The sequence below is a fragment of the Mesocricetus auratus genome, unplaced genomic scaffold (assembly GCF_017639785.1).
Source record: "Mesocricetus auratus isolate SY011 unplaced genomic scaffold, BCM_Maur_2.0 Super-Scaffold_100707, whole genome shotgun sequence".
Classification (NCBI taxonomy): Eukaryota; Metazoa; Chordata; class Mammalia; order Rodentia; family Cricetidae; genus Mesocricetus; species Mesocricetus auratus.
This window is the reverse complement of record NW_024429269.1, coordinates 14,272,665-14,288,345: the sequence shown is the minus strand read 5'-3', so window position 1 is coordinate 14,288,345 and position 15,681 is coordinate 14,272,665. Positions and strand designations below refer to the sequence as shown.

The window sequence follows — 15,681 nt, the reverse complement described above, 5'->3', positions numbered from 1 at the left end:
TGTGACTGTTATGTGGTTAACCAGCCACTTTGTGATTGGATCTGAGGCCAGCTCTACAGGAGGGAATCCCCACCTGGTACTGCAAACCTTGTCTAAAGCCCAGGGTACAGGTCATAGGCCCTAGGGGGAAACCTACTAGTGTTGTGTTGCTACATGGACACGGTATCCTACTGCCTTCTAAATCACAATATTTATAAGCACAGATTAGTGTTGCTCGCAACCTTGGTCAGAGAGGCTCCTTTTGCTCTGGGCAATGACTAATGCAGAGATTCCCAGCAGAAGAGAGGATGCAAAAAATGTAAGAGCTGGAGGATGGGGGAGGGGCTGTAAAAAAAAAAGTCTCCAGACTTCACGTGTCATTGCACTCGTGAACTCTCAGAACAAGAGCGGCTCAAGGTGGAGTCAGTCCACACTGCATCAGGGACAGGGGAGGGCTCCTGTCCCCGAGGGACCCTTGGGTGTTAAAGGTTGCTGGAGGATGAGGAATGATTTCTTTTCTTCAGTGGTCTAGCCCATGCACCAGTAAATAACTCCCCACAAATGCTCAAGCAAGCAAGCCTTATTAAACTTAGCAAGTCCCAAATAAACAAACAAAACAGATGTGAAATGGGGGGGACTTGTTGAGAAAAGACTGGGGTTCATAAGAGGGGCAGAGAAGGGGAGGGGAGGAGGTAACGGGCTGAAAATGGCCCAAATACATTGTATACATGTATGGAATTATCAAAAAATATTACTTTTTGTTTGTTTGTTTATTTGTTTGTTTTACAAGACAGGGCTTCTCTGTATTGTTTTGGAGGCTGTCGGTCCAGCCCGGCCTCAAACTCACAGAGATCCGCCTGCCTCTGCCTCCCGAGTGCTGGGATTAAAGGCGTGCGCCACCACTGCCCAGCCAAAAATTAATACTTTAAAAATACATCTTCTCAAGCAGATGATGAGGACCAACATCTGATTTGTCTTCTGACTCCACTCATACACTGTGGTACAGACACACCCACATCACTTGTGAAGGTGTACACACACACACACACACACACACACACACACACACACAAAGATAAATAAATGCACATATTACAGTGCTTGCAGCCTGGGTCACAAAGCTAATTGAGGCCAGGCTCAACTACATAGTCAGACCTCATCTCAAAAAAATGAATGACTCTGAACTGGTCTCCCTGCACAACACCACCACCAAGGACTGGGGTTCCAGGCACGCTCCACCATGCCTGCTTGACTCTTACAGAGTGCAGAATGAGAAGTGTTGCCACAGAAGCAGGGCAAGTGAAGAAAGGAGGAACCCCGAAACAGAGACAGGAAGTCAGACTATCCCTGTCTGCACATGACACTACGCTATACACAGAAAAACTCAAGACTTCAGTCCAAAAGTGTTAGAAGTGGCAAATTCAGTAAGGTTACAAAATATAAAACTAGCAATTAGCTCTTTTCTACACCAATACTGAAATTGCTGGAAGGCGAATCAAGACCCATTCTCACTCACAATAGCTGCCAAAAATAAGGCCCCTGAAATAAATGTGAACAAGGAAATTAATAATTTCTACAATTAAAATCACAAAATAACACTTAAGGCTAAAGAGGATACTACACACACATATACATACACACACACACATGAAAACTAAAGAGGATACACACACACACACACACACAAGGAGCCAGGCAAGATGGGGTCTTGATCCTTTGATCCTAGTACTTGGGTACAGAGGTAAGTAGATTTCTGTGAGTTGGAGGCCAGCCTGGTCTACACAGAGTTCCAAGACAGACAGGGCTATATAGAGGGATCTTGTCTTACAAAACAAAAAAAGAAGATGAGGAGGGAGAAGCAAAGGAAGGAAGAGAGGGAAGGAGAGAGGGAGGGAAGGAGAGAGAGAGAGAGAGAGAGAGAGAGAGAGGGAGGGAGGGAGGGAGGGAGGGAGGGAGGGAGGAGAAATGGTCATGGATTAGAGAGCAGTGCTAAAATGTCTGTATTACACAAAACAACCTACAGAGTCAGTAGAGAATACACAATGCCAATTCTTCACAGAAGGGGAAACAATCACAACGGAACAGGCTCCACAGCAAAGCAAAGACCTGAGTTCAAATCTTCAGAGCCCACACACACATCTAGGCAGGGTCACACTGTCAGTGGCAGACACAAAAAACATCACCAGGCTTGCTGGCCACCAGCTTCAATCCAGGTTCAGAAAGTCACCCTGTCTCAGTGTACCTCGGTGGACTAAGGTAGACAGGAGAGATCAGAACTCCTGACATCTCCCTCTGGTTTCTGCTAGTGTACCAGTTTTCTGTTTTTAAATCACAAAATTCACAGGGGGTGGGGGATTTGCTTAATAGCTAGAGAAATCCTGAACATGAATGAAACTCAGGAGACAGAAGCAGGTTTGAAGCCTGCCTAGTCTACGCTGCAAGATCCAGGCCAGAAAAAGTTACACAGTGAGAGCCTGTCTTAATTTTTAAAACTAATAAGATAATAAAAATTTTTAAATGATAAAAATTTTAAAAAGTAGCCCGGTGTTGGTGGCGCAAGCCTTTAATCCCAGCACTCGGGAGGCAGAGGCAGGAGGATCTCTGTGAGTTCCAGGCCAGCCTGGTCTACAGAGCGAGTTCCAGGACAGCCTCCAAAGCAATGCAGAGAAGCCCTGTCTCGGAAAAAAAAAAAAAAAAAAAGAGGAGGAGGAGGGGGTAAGGGAAGGGTTACCGGAACCTGGGAAGGGGAAAGGAAGTCAAGGGGTGGGGATAGGATGATTGACAGCACAGGGGTGCAACTGGGAGCGACAAGTAACTACGACGATTCTACAGCGTGGTCAGACGGTGGTTGACAACAATTTATTGAATGTTTCAGAATAGCTGAGAGGATTTGAACATTCCCAACACAGAGAAATGATGACACGCCTACCTACGAGATGGCAGCAGTGGCAGCTCCACGGCTGATCACCCGTGCTGTGCACACGGGTTAAAATGCCACACTGGGGCTGGAGAGACGACTCAGCCCTTAGACGCCACGCGCACCCCACAGTACACACAGCCACCATGTGCCAATACATGTATAGCTAAAAACCATTCGTGAGCCAGGCACAGCGGCCCACGCCTACAGCCTAGTGCTTCAGAGGCTGAGCCATGAAGAGGCCAAGTTCAAGGTCAGACTGGATAACGTGGTGAGTTCCAGGTCAGTCTGTGCTATACAGCAAGACAAGACCCTGTCTCAGAAAGAAAAAAAAAAGGAGGAGTAAAGGAAGGAAGAAGAAAACTATAAGTGCATAAACAAAGTGGATAGCTAACGTATTGTACCGTCACCCATAATCCCCTGCGAACCTGAGACATTGGAGCTAGTGCTCAAAGCCATGAACGGAGCTGGCAGCTAGATAATCTGATAAATGCTAAGAATTACAGGTACAATGGTATTGTCCTACTTCATTATAAAAAAAGACAGCAAAGCTACTCTTGAAGGAGAACAATTAGGAAGAGCATGAGAACAGGCCAATTGCTACAAGCAGCCAGAATTAGGGAAAAGTTTCTTCCTTTTTTTTTTTTTTCAAGACAGGGTTTCTCTGTGGCTTTGGAGGCTGTCCTGGAATTAGTTCTTGTAGACCAGGCTAGTCTCGAACTCACAGAGATCCGACTGCCTCTGCCTCTCTGCCTCCCAAGTACTGGGATTAAAGACGTCACCACTGCCCAGCAGATTTCTTCCTTCTTTTGTTTGTTTTGTTTTGTTTTTTTTTTTTTTTGAGACAGAATTTCTTTATGAAGCCTGACTGACTGTCCTAGAACTAGCTTTGTAGACCAGGCTGGCTCAAAATCAGAGATCCGCCTGCCTCTGCCTCTCAAATGCTGGGATTAAAGGTGTGTGCCAGCACGGCCCAGCTCTTTATTTTTGACACTGTATTGAATTCTTTGTTTGTTTGAGACTGGGTTTCACTATGTAGACCAGGCTGGCCTCAGAAACCTATCTAACTGCCTTCTGGAATTAAAGGTGCGATCGATCCATCACATCCAACCTGTTTGTTTGCTTTTTGAGACAGGGTTTCTTGTATGCTCGGCTGGCCTCACACTTGCTAAGGAAGAAATGACCTTGAACTCCTGACCCTCACGAGGACTACACCTCCCAGATGGTGGGGCTACAGGTAGCACCACACACAGTTTATTTGGTGCTGGGGATGAAACCCACAGTGTCGTGAGTGCTGGGCAAGCTCTCTCTTAACCGGGCTACCTCGGCAACCCTTAAACTAAGATGAACTGAATTTTCACACAAAACTTTTTAGGGTTGAACTCAGAGCCTCCTCTTGAGTGCTTGTTAAGCTAGACTCCCACAGTATACACTAATTTTTACAATTAAAAAACTCGACAAAGGCATTCATTTCCCAATTCCTTCTTCTTGACTGGACTCCCACCCCCTTCTGCCCGCCCAGCCCTCCACATCACCATTCCTGCCCCATCTCTACTTACAGATGCAGGCAGCGGCCAGCAGGCGGCCAGCAGCATAGGGGGCGCCGCAGCTCGGGAAGAGGGGCTGCACCATGTAGTTGGCAAAGGTGATGGCGATGACGGCCTGGCTCGTGGGTTCAATGATGAGCAGAGAAGTCCAGAGGCGGATGAAGGCAAGAAATCCCCCGAAGGCCTCCAGGATATAAGCATAGCTGGCTCCAGATTTCTTAATGGTGGTACCCAGTTCGGCATAACAGAGGGCCCCAAAGACGGAGAAAATGCCCCCGACAGCCCAGATGACCAGGGAGAGGCCAAAAGAGGCACTGTACATGAGTACTCCCTTGGGGGAGACAAAGATGCCGGAGCCAATCATGTTCCCCACTATCAGGCACACGCCGTTAAGTAGTGAGATCTCCTTCTTCAGTTTTACCTGCTCGGCCACTGGGCTGGCCCCATTTCCCAGAGCAGAGGTACTTTCCTCATGCTGGGCAGCAGCTTCATACTTGGTGCTGTCGACCATGATGGGGAGGAGGAAGGTCTTCACCAGCTCGTTTGCATTGCCGTCTACGGAAGAAAGAATAGGTTGGTAACGCACAGCATCTCTCCCTCCTTCTTACTCCACAGGGACCAAGACAGTCAGCACCCACAATTCAGAGACCTTTCTCACTTCTGACTTCCCAAAATCATCTTCCCCCAAGCCGTGTCAAATGACTCCAACGTGACTTTTCCCCAAGAAGAAAAGCATAGCACCCCAGTCTCTCGTCCTGCGGATGCCTTATTTACCTGACAATTAAATCCTGACCTATTGTGACACAGGGCAGGCATAAGGCAGTTTAGTAGCTCTCCACATAATCATAGTGGTTTGAACTTTTTTCCTGCCTCTCCATCTCCCATAGCCCCCCAAAAAGCCTGTCTTCCCCCCATTTCAGTATCAAATGTCACTATGCTGAGATGCCTACATGGGGACCCAGCCCTGCGAGCGACTAATTTGCTAGACCTCTTTTTGCTGTTATGTTGCTCTCTCCCGAGGACTCTGCATGCGAGCCCCGAAGCTTTCAAAGTGCTCCTGCTAGGGACAGACAGCCACCTCCCTGCTCGGGAACATCCACTAACAAACCATTAACAAACGGTCAGCAGGCGTCTTCGATGGTGGCAAAGCCCAGGCAGCCCCACCCATCCTGAATAAGAGACAGGCAATTCTCTTGATGTCACTTTTCCTTTTCCAGATGTCTGTCCCAGCCTCTACCATCCCAGGCTTCCTGCCTCCAAATCACTCACATTCACACGTCAAACAGTAGGGATGATCTTTCAGAAGGGTGGCGGAAATACACAGCAGAACACACAGGTGACTGGAGGCAGTGGGTGGTGGCTGCCCACCCACCACAGAACTGCTGGAGACATACCACACCAAACCAAGGAAAGGGAAGCGCTAAAGCCAGGCAGCAGATGCTTGGAGATACAGAGCTATTGACAGCTGCACCAACTAGGAAGGCTTAGTCAGACAAATGGGGAAACACTAGAGCAACAGGCTCCGAGCTGAGGAAGTGAGTGGGCAAGCAGAACAGCAGAGAAGGGTTAGCAAGGGGACAGGGTGGGGCACACTTACTCCCTGGCTCCCACAGCAATGGCCAGCAGCAGTCACAGAGACAAAGGCGCACACACGCACCCCGCAACAGCAGTGGTCTGGCCCGCTCCTCCTTCCTCCAGCAGTCAAAGGGAAGCCTAGACAAATGCCTATCGGATTTAAATCAGGTCAAGAAGGGAGGAGGTGGTGAGGGAGCTAGAAAAGGAAGGGGTGAGGGAAAGGGAGAGGAGTGTTAAGCAACCTTCTGGGTCCAAGGTTCACAGGCCTTTCACATCTGCGAAAGGGGCAGCTAGGAGCTCTTGGCTCAGCACTTTCAGTGATAAGAAGACGCTCGCTCAGGAGTCTCCTTTGTCAGCTGTGCCCCAGGACAGGAGGCCCAGAGGGAAGGGACAGCCAACTGGGTGTGTTCTCTGCAAGTTAGCAAGGGCAGAGGAGTGGCCCAGATCCCTCCTCGAGTGTCCTCCATGTCCCACCCAAACCTCACTCTCTCTCACCCCAAACAAGAAAGGCAGGAAGGCTACAGAATGGGACACATTGTTCATATGCTGAGACTACAGGAAGTGTGAGAGCGGCTCAGATGCCCGGTGTGGGCGCCCAGGGTGGCGTGGGTGCCCAGGGTGAGAGCTCTGTACACTTCATGCAGACAGAAGGGTCACAGCCTCTAAACTCACGCCATTTCAAAAGAAATACGGTCCAGAAATGAGATCAAACTTCTGGGTGCAAGTCCATCCCACCAGTGTGTTCTTTACTCCTCAAGGAAATACACCTCTGTAGCACCCAAAAATTCCTATCAGGGGAGGCGGTGGCGCACGCCTTTAATCTCAACACATGGGAGATAGAGGCAGGCGAATCTCTGAATTCAAGGGCACCCTGGTCTACAGAGTGAGTTTCAGGACAGCCAAGGCCATGCAGAGAAACCCTGTCTCGATAATGATTAATAATAAGCGATAAATTAATAAGTAAGTATATACGTATATCTGGAGGGCTGGAGCGTCACTGAGTGGTAGAACACTAGCCTACCCAGACACGCAAACAAGTGTGGAAATACGGTTTCACTGAGCTACGCTAAGCAGGCCTGGAATAAACAGAAAAACTTCCACAACTTGGAAGTCACGGCTTATTCTATCTTTATAGTCTACTTTAAATCTGGTATTCCGAGTCCTTTTTGGCAACCTACCTGCTCTGAAACGGAACTGTCTGCCCCTTCTTCTATCCTTCCTACCCCTTTCTGGTTATTCTAAAGCACCCTGGAGGTTAATCTCTATGCTCACCTTCCCATTCTGGCCCCTTAAAATTTCTAGCTAAACCTAGATGGAATGCTGGGCTTAGGTCTTGCATAGACCCTGCCTGAGGATTGAGAGATGGCTCAGCAGTTAAGAACACTGGCCATTCTTAAGAAGACACAGGCTCAGTTTCCAGTACCCACATGGCAGCCCACAACCTCAGTTCTGATGCCTTCTTCCGGAGTCCATGGGCACTGTGCATACATGGTATCCAGACACTTGTAGGCAAAACACCCATACACGTAAAAAGGGTTTTTTTTGGTTTTACGAGACAGGGTTTCTCTGTATTGTTTTGGAGGCTGTTGGTCCAGCCCGGCCTCGAACTCACAGAGATCCGCCTGCGTCTGCCTCCCGAGTGCTGGGATTAAAGGCGTGCGCCACCAACGCCCGGCCGTAAAGTTTTTTTAAAAAATTAAAGCTCATGTTTCTCACAAGACAGTCCCACATACATCCGACATCCACGTGAAAGACACTGTCCTTTTCTCCCAGCATCCTCCAAAAGGCTTCCATAAAAGCAGTGCTAGCGTTGCTCGAGCTCTTGTCCTGGCCAGACGTACTGCTACGCATTTCAGTGCATTACCTCACTGAATTGTGAGCCCCATGAGTAGGAACCAGACACTCTGCTGGGTGCCAAAGTAGAGGGGAGGCAGCAGCCAAGATCACAGGACTAAGCTGTCTTCTCAACTTCCGGGCTCTCCAGCCCTTGCCGATTGCTCGGCCTTCCCTTTAGACAGGAGAGCACTCCAGGTGGCCCCTAATGAGTTACCTAGAGGGGCCTGGGATCTGATTGAAAAGAAAGCCCTTGCAGCCTGTAGGCGGCAGGGGGGGGGCGTGGTGCGGACACGGGACGATGGACGCACGGACGACACTGTCAGTCACTGCTTTCAGGCTGCTCCTCCCTTTCTCATTTTGGGTGAGGATGAGCAGTGACATCTGGGGTGCCCACTCCTAAAGACACAGAAGCACACCTGCCCTTTTAGGGTGGAAACACACTGGCACTAGTGGAGTACAAACTCAAACACGAAACCCAGAAAAGAAGAAAGGAGACAGGGAAGCAGGGGGTGCACGAGGCTGAATTCATGGCTGGCATAAAAGTGAAATTCTCAAGGAACTGAGTCTGATCAGCTCAGGACGGAACCCACACCCCAGCAAACAGCATGCCCTAGTGGTCTCACCAGGAAGTACTCCAAAAGGGTTCGTCTTCCCAGCCCTGCCAGTCAGGCACAGGCGGCTGCCATTCATGGAAATATCCCTCTTTTCTCAGTCACTGTCTAGCACCAAAGCCAAGAAGACACCAGCATTGGCAGCTCACTCTCCTCCCTGAGACCCTGGCTCTCAGTGTAACGCTTGCACGGTTCAGGCAGCCTGGTAAGGCAGCGTCCCCGAGGCTCTCCCAAAGGAGCTCAGCCAAAGCAGGTTTCACAGAAGCAAGCCTTCACACTCCTTGTCCTTTCCCCTCTCCTCTAGTGTGCTCATCTGTGAGGACAGCATGGCCGTTCCAGAAAAGCATACACTCATTCTGCAGCCGAGAGAAGTCTTCGATCCAGGGCGTCCAGGGAGCTGACAAGAGAACACCAGGCATGGAGTGCCTCACAGAGCAGCCAGCCAGTGTTCAACAACCGTGCTCCATGCTCCAACAGCAACACTGAAACACCCTTCCTCCAGAACCTGCACACAGTTCAGAGTCTTGACTCCTTAGCCAAGCTCCATGAGCTACTGTGAGAACACACTGTCTCCCCCTAGAGATCCCAGGGCTTGTTTTCTGCTATCCAGCTGGTCTGTGGCCCCCCTTAAAAACGAAACAAAACAGGTACCTGCTAGTGCAGATTCCTCATCCATCACTCCACAATAGCTGCTCAGGCCCTCCCTCTCCAGCTCTCGGTTTCTCTATATTCCACTATAACTAAGAAAGAAAGAAAGAAAGAAAGAAAGAAAGAAAGAAAGAAAGAAAGAAAGAAAGAAAGAAAGAAAGAAAGAAAGAAAGAAAGTTAGGAAGGAAGGAAGTTAGGAAGGAAGGAAGGAGGAAAGGAAGTGAATTAAAAAAAGAAACTGTTTACAATTCTGTCCAGGACTTCCCATTAACCCAAAGCTGAAGTCTCGGGCACAAGGCTCTACCTAGACAGGGCCAAGGAATAAGGTTCCTCGTCTCCCCTTGACCAATTTTCAGGTGCTCCATCCTCCTCCTGTGCTTCCCCACCTCTTACCTGTCTGGAGACCTTTGGGCAAGCGCAGGGAGGAGGAGGCTATGAGCCCACTGGGGTGAGGGGTGGCAGCTAAGAGAATCAGGGGTGTGACTTCAGCAGCTGTTGACTCTGAGAAGCAGAAAAGGCCGAGGGTGACGGGACTGAAATGGAAAACAGGAAAACACATGTGCGACTCTGGCCGGCAGTGGGGAGGGGCCAGAGGCCTGGCTGGAGCTGAGGCTGCCTGGTCGGTCAGGCTGAGAGGACCACAGAGCCTGCTGGCACCCAGGCATCCTCTCCTCGGCTGGGCTCCTCCTCCCCGCATCAGCCCCTGGTCTTCCTGGTGGCCCTAACTTTCTGAGCACTCCAGTGTACCCCACGATGTGCAGTGCCCTCCTGTGTTCCCTTTCTGCCTCCCCTTCATTCTTTTTCCTAACTCTCCTACCCTACCTACAGGCTGTACCCAGCATTTCTCCTCAAGCTCCCACTTTCAGGCCAGTAAAATTCTGCTGTCCTCTCTCAAGAGTTCGTGCCATGTCAGCCTCTAAAACAAATCAAGGAAGCCAGTGCATACCAGTGAAGGCCACCTGTGGGTACAGCCAAGTGTGTACCGAGATAACAAGCCCACTCACAGCTCAGATCCCTCACTGGCTGAGTTGTTAACAGTGAGTCTGAGTTGCTAGGTGAAAAAACAACTAGGCCTGTGCCACTCTGGGAACATTCCTCAGTTGGCAGTCTTTCAAACTACGGTTATTTAAATATCTGTTGGATGTTTGCTTTGCAGAAGTGGGAGAAATGTGATCTTGGGATAAAAAGTAAGAGAGGACTGAGAGATGTTTCTGCAGGTAAAAGTGCTTGCCATCGAAACCTGACGGGCTGATCCAAGCCCTGGAACCCACAGACGAAAGAAGAAAAGCAACTCCCAAAAGCTGGCCTCTGGCCAGACATGGTGGTACAGGCCTTAAATCCTCTAACACCAGCACTTGGGAGACAGAGGCAGGCAGACCTCTGTGAGTTCGACCCAGACTGGCCTAGCTAGTGAGCTCTAGGACAGCTGGGTTACATATACCTTGTCTAAAAAAACAAAGCTGCCCCCGGCACACTTGCATTGTGGCCCACGTGCACTTGTACACACATACATTCACACACAGGTACATACACTAGCAAAAAAATAAAAATAAAAAATGTCTAAAAACCATAGGAGCCTCTTCGTATTAGAGATGTCATTTTCAGAAGACACCTCTTGGTGCGGACGGTATAAGTCTCCGTCCAGGGGATACCTCGTGACAGCACAAGGAGCATTTGCACAATGCCAGGTGCAGTCCACACCCTGCAACTCACACCTGTGTTCTGCAAATTCTGCAAATTGCTCCCAGTATAGTCCAGGTAAATGCTCAAGAATTCTGACTAGGGACGAGAGAGATAATGCTGTTAAGAGCACACGTACTGCTGTCCCAGAAGCACCTCACACACATCAGGCCGCTCCTAACTGCCAATATCTCCAGGACATCTGACGCCCTCTTCTGGCCTCTGCAGGCACTGGCATTCCTGTGCAATACAATGCACAGCACATATACACACATAAAGTTTAAAAATAATTCTGGCTGCATCACTAGATAGGAGCCAAGTTGCATGTTACCAAAAGGGCAGAAACCAGAATTTACTAGCACCAGATCAGAATTATTCCAAGGAAAATGTGATGCCATTTTAGATCCAGGCTGCTCCCTGGCTGACCTGCCCTTTAATTGCACTCTGGGGACAGGTCCAGGTTATCAAGTGGTGGGGGGGGGGCAGAGGGGGCCATAGGAAGAGAGACAGAGTTGCTCCTGCCTTTTAATCACCGAAGTCCAGCCTCCCTGCTGGGACCACACAACAACCTCACTCCCACCACAGAGCTTTTGCAATGTCTGACCATTCTGCCTACTAGGAACATTCTTTTCTGTGACACTTCTCATTTGTTATTTGTGGGTCATCACCTCAGTCAATAGCAGATAAGCATCAGAAGAGCTCTGCTCACCACTGCACCCAGTGGGGAGGAAGGCTAACACAAGCCTCCAATATGCTTGCTGGTTAAATAAGTCAAGAGATGGACAATACTCCTCTCTGACTTCCCAGCTGGCTGGGGCTCCTGGGTGGGTCCTTGAATCTGCCCTCCAGGCCACCTAGTGTGACTACACTTAGGTTACCTAAGAGTAAAGAGAGTTCATAGATATTTAATCTTTTCCATCTTAATGACTCTAAGGGAGGAGTGTGGTTTTCATTTCTACTGACAGGCCTAAAACAGTCTGAAATGGACTTTCACGGCTTGGTAGCCGAGCACTTACCTAGCATGCACAAGATCCTGCCTGCCATCTCTAGCAGCCAGTGGGTGGGGGCAGGTATGAGAATTTTAAGGTTAGTTGTGGTAGCTCAAACCCAGCATTTGGGGGGGGCAGGAGGATCTGAAGTTCAAGACCAGCTTCAATCCATAATGAGTGTTAGGGGAGAGAGAGGAGAGAGACAGACAGACAGACAGACAGACAGACAGACAGACAGACAGACAGAGACAGAATAAAGGAAAGGGAAAGAGACAAGGAGGGAAGGACTGGAGAGATGGTTCAGTAGGTGAGTAGACTAAATAGCTAAGTAAGATTGATGGCTTGCCCAAGCGGTCAGGACCTGAGTTCTAATCCCAATGCCCTGGTTTAAAAAAAAAAAAAAAAAACTATGGGTGGATTGCTGAGTCTTGCTGGCTGCCAGCCTAGGCCCAGATAGGGTGAGAGACCCTTGTCTCAGGGAATCAGTAGAGTAATCGAGTGCGCACAACCTGCATCCTTTGACACTGGCACAAGCACTCACACACGTGCTCACACACCACACTCAACAAACATGCACACCAGAAATGGAATTGGCTTTTGTTTAGCTAATGGAAAAACGAAAAGGCCCACACCTACCGCTCTTTCCTCGGCCCCCATCTAGATGCGGCCCATCCCCCTCCATCAGCCGGCTCACCTTTGCCTCTTTCTCCCACGCTCCCTCCCCAGCCACTCTAATTTCACCGGGGCCCCGCGGGCACCTCCCTTTGCTTGGCTCTTCCTGATGGTCTGCTGCGCTAAAACCTGGGCTGCTCGATACCCGATCTAGCCACAATGCCCTGATGCCCTCGGACGGGCAGGCGTCCCTTTTATCTACGAAGACCCGGAAAAGGGAAGTGTGATGAATGCGGGGGAAGGAAGCAAAGGTCTGAGAACCCAAAGGTTCGGCAAGCCGACCCCCCAGCCTGGCCCCCGCGCCGGCAGCATGAGTCCCCGGGGAGTGAAAATGACCGCGGATACCCTTAGAGACGCGTCCTCTGCCCCCGGCACACTCAGCTTCCTCTTCCCTCCCTCCCAATCTAGCCGGAACTGGCAACCAGACGGCGGTCTGAGCAAAAGCCCCGACCCAGGCAGCCTCTGCCGCCAACCAAGGAGAAGCTGAAACTCGGAAGGAACCCTGGCCGTGACATCCCGTGGGCGACAAGGGACAGGGGCGGTGCCTGCTAGCAGCCGTGGGAGGGGTCTCTCTGCCTTCAGACTCTCCGCCCCCTGGGGAAACTGTTGCATCAGCTTTAAGGTTCCTAATTAAAGTGGCCAGGTTGCCCCGAAGGTGACCTGAGTAGTCGCCAGGAGGCAGCACTTAACCAAAAATAGAGGTGACAAGGGTGCCGCGAAGGCTGAACTTATTAGGGCACTGCACCTTTCATCAGACCCAGACAAAGACAAATGGGGAGTCTGAACCTGGTTAGGTGACGATCGCTCGTAATTCCGTCACTCAGGAGATGGAGCCACTAGGATCAGAAGTTCGAAGACATCCTCAGCTACATAGCAAGTTAAAGGTCCGCCGGCAGGAAGGAAGGAAGGAAGGAAGGAAGGAAGGAAGGAAGGAAGGAAGGAAGGAAGGAAGGGGAGGGAGGGAGGGGAGGGGAGGGGAGGGACGGAGGGAGGAAGGAAGGAAGGAAGGGGAGGGACGGAGGGACGGAGGGAGGAAGGAAGGAAGGGTTTTGGAGGATCAAAGATATAGCTCATTGGGAGTGCTTGCCTAGTATACATGAGTTCCTAAAAAACCAACTTGCAGGGGGCTTGATAAAATTTGTCTGTTGCCAGGTGGTACTGGCACACACCTTTAATTCCAGAACTTGGGAGGCAGAGGCAGGGGGGAATCTCTGTGAGTTCCAGGACAGCCAGGGCTGCACGAAGGAACCCTGTCTCAGGAAGGGAAAAGTCTGTGGTGAATGACACATGTGTGCATGTACCTGTGTTTAGGATTGGGTGGGGGTGTTCAGACATGCAGAGACCAAAGGAGTACCTCAGGTGTCCTTCTCTACTGATCTTCACCTCATGCCTTGAGGCGGGGTCTCTCGATGGACCTGAACCTCACCATTTTTGCTGGACTAGCTGGCCATCAAGCTCCCAGGACCTACCTATTTCTGTTCCCCCACACTGATAGGCCAGTCCTCGTTTTCAGGAGGGTGCTAGAGAGATCAACGGGAATGGGTTCAGTTCCACGGCCTACTCTCACAGAATCAGCCCAGGATTCACCAGCCATGGTTGTGAGTTCATGTACCACGATGTCAACCTACAGGTCCTGGCATCTAGTCCCTCGAAAATGCTGAACCCAACACAGATGTTTCCCAGTTTTTCATCTGTAAGCGGTCACTGCTCCGGAGATCACCCTCCAGCCCATCTGCTCATGGTAGCCTGTGAGCTCTGTGCCCTCACTGCAGTCCTTGGGGCTTCATACCCTCCTCCAGGTCTAGCAGGATGGCAAAGTTAAATTCCTGATTATGAATAAAAACTAAGTAGCAAAAAGGGCATCTTATTTCCCAGAGCAATGTACTTGAGCGAAAGTAAAGTGTCTGGATCCACAGAAGAGAGAGGTGTTTGGATAACACTGGGTGGGGGTTAGGGGGATGAGTGCATAACAAAATGCAAAAGCTAAATTTGGAACCTGATGTCCTTGACTTGAAAGGCAAAGGAGTCTAGGAGAGGAAACACAGGAATCTCAAACTCAATTTTCTATAGTGCTTGATTCTATTGTTCTCAGATGAAGTGCAGAGGACATTCAGTGTGACACGACAGCCACCTCCTGTGGTCGACATGGCTGGATAAATCATTAGAGGATCGTGCAGAGCCAGACTCAACTGTCCCATAATGCCCAAACGCCAGTGCACTAGAGAAATGGCTCAGCATTTAAGAGTGCTCACTGCTCTTACAGAGGACCCAGGTTCAATTTCTAACGCCCACATTGCCGCTCACAACCTCCTGTAATTCCCGTAATAGGAGACCTGATGCCCTCTTCTGACCTCCAAGGGCTCCTGAACATGCATGCACTCAGGTACACACACATTTGTAAAAATAAATAAACATTTTTAAAAAGAATGGTGGCAGTGGGTGTGGTGGCACACACCTTGACTTGCAGCACTTGGGAAGCAGAGGCAGGCAGATCTCTGTGAGTTCAAGGCCAGCCTGATCTACAGAGTGAGTTCAAACACAGCCAGGGCTGTTACACAGAGAAACCCTGTCTAAATAAATAAATAAATAAATAAAATAATGGTGGCAATGTTAGCAGTTTATTTATTGGTTTTTCTCTGTGTAGCCTTGGTTGTCTTGGGACTGAATTTGTAGACCAGGCTGGCCCTGAACTCAGAGATCTGCCTGCCTTTGCCTCTCAAGTGCTGGGATTAAAGGCTTGTGTGACCACCTCCCTGCTGCAGTCTAGTTATAACCCATGGATTGCACCTCTGCTACATCAAACGAACAATGTCAAAAGCTGGATTTGCCTTTCTTTCTTAGAGTTTCGCTTTCATACTTTGGAGCCAAAGTTCTGGTCAAACTTCTTATCTGCCCCCTAGATCATCTAGTTCTTGCTCTGTTGAATGACTACACGCATGGCTTTTGTTGTTTTGTTTAACAGGATCTCACTATGCAGTCTTGACTGGCCTGGAACTCACTATGTACACCAGGCTCCACAGAGATCTGCCTGACTTTGCTTCCCAAGTGCTGGCATCCAAAGCGATGTTATACCTGACACATAAGCCCATTTTTTCCATGTTTTATTGTCCATATTATGATTCCCCAAAAGGCATTTCTGACATTTTGAATGACTTTGCCAACTGATGGCGTCTTCCTCCTGTGTGAGCTACTAAGAGATGGGAGAGCTGGTGACCCAGCTCCCTGAG

The 15,681-nt window shown here is 49.7% G+C and overlaps 1 protein-coding gene across 8 annotated transcripts in view; it reads right to left on the bottom strand.

Annotated features, from left to right (window-relative positions):
* Positions 1–13,369, bottom strand: part of Slc7a7 (solute carrier family 7 member 7) — a 47,357-nt gene extending 33,988 nt beyond the window's left edge. Inside the window, exons 1-4 of one of the 8 annotated variants that reach the window (XM_040740483.1) lie at positions 12,800–12,963; positions 9,507–9,646; positions 6,041–6,168; positions 4,456–4,998 (exon numbers count right to left, since the gene is read on the bottom strand). In XM_040740483.1, coding sequence (XP_040596417.1) covers positions 4,456–4,954 — 499 coding nt within the window. In that variant the 5' untranslated portion in view covers positions 4,955–4,998; positions 6,041–6,168; positions 9,507–9,646; positions 12,800–12,963. Of the gene's footprint in view, positions 1–4,455; positions 4,999–5,712; positions 5,919–6,040; positions 7,594–9,506; positions 10,415–12,799; positions 12,965–13,240 lie in introns of those variants that run through there. The other 7 variants (XM_040740486.1, XM_040740487.1, XM_040740482.1 and 4 more) reach the window with 7 other exon arrangements.
* Between the last annotated feature and the right edge of the window lie 2,312 nt (positions 13,370–15,681).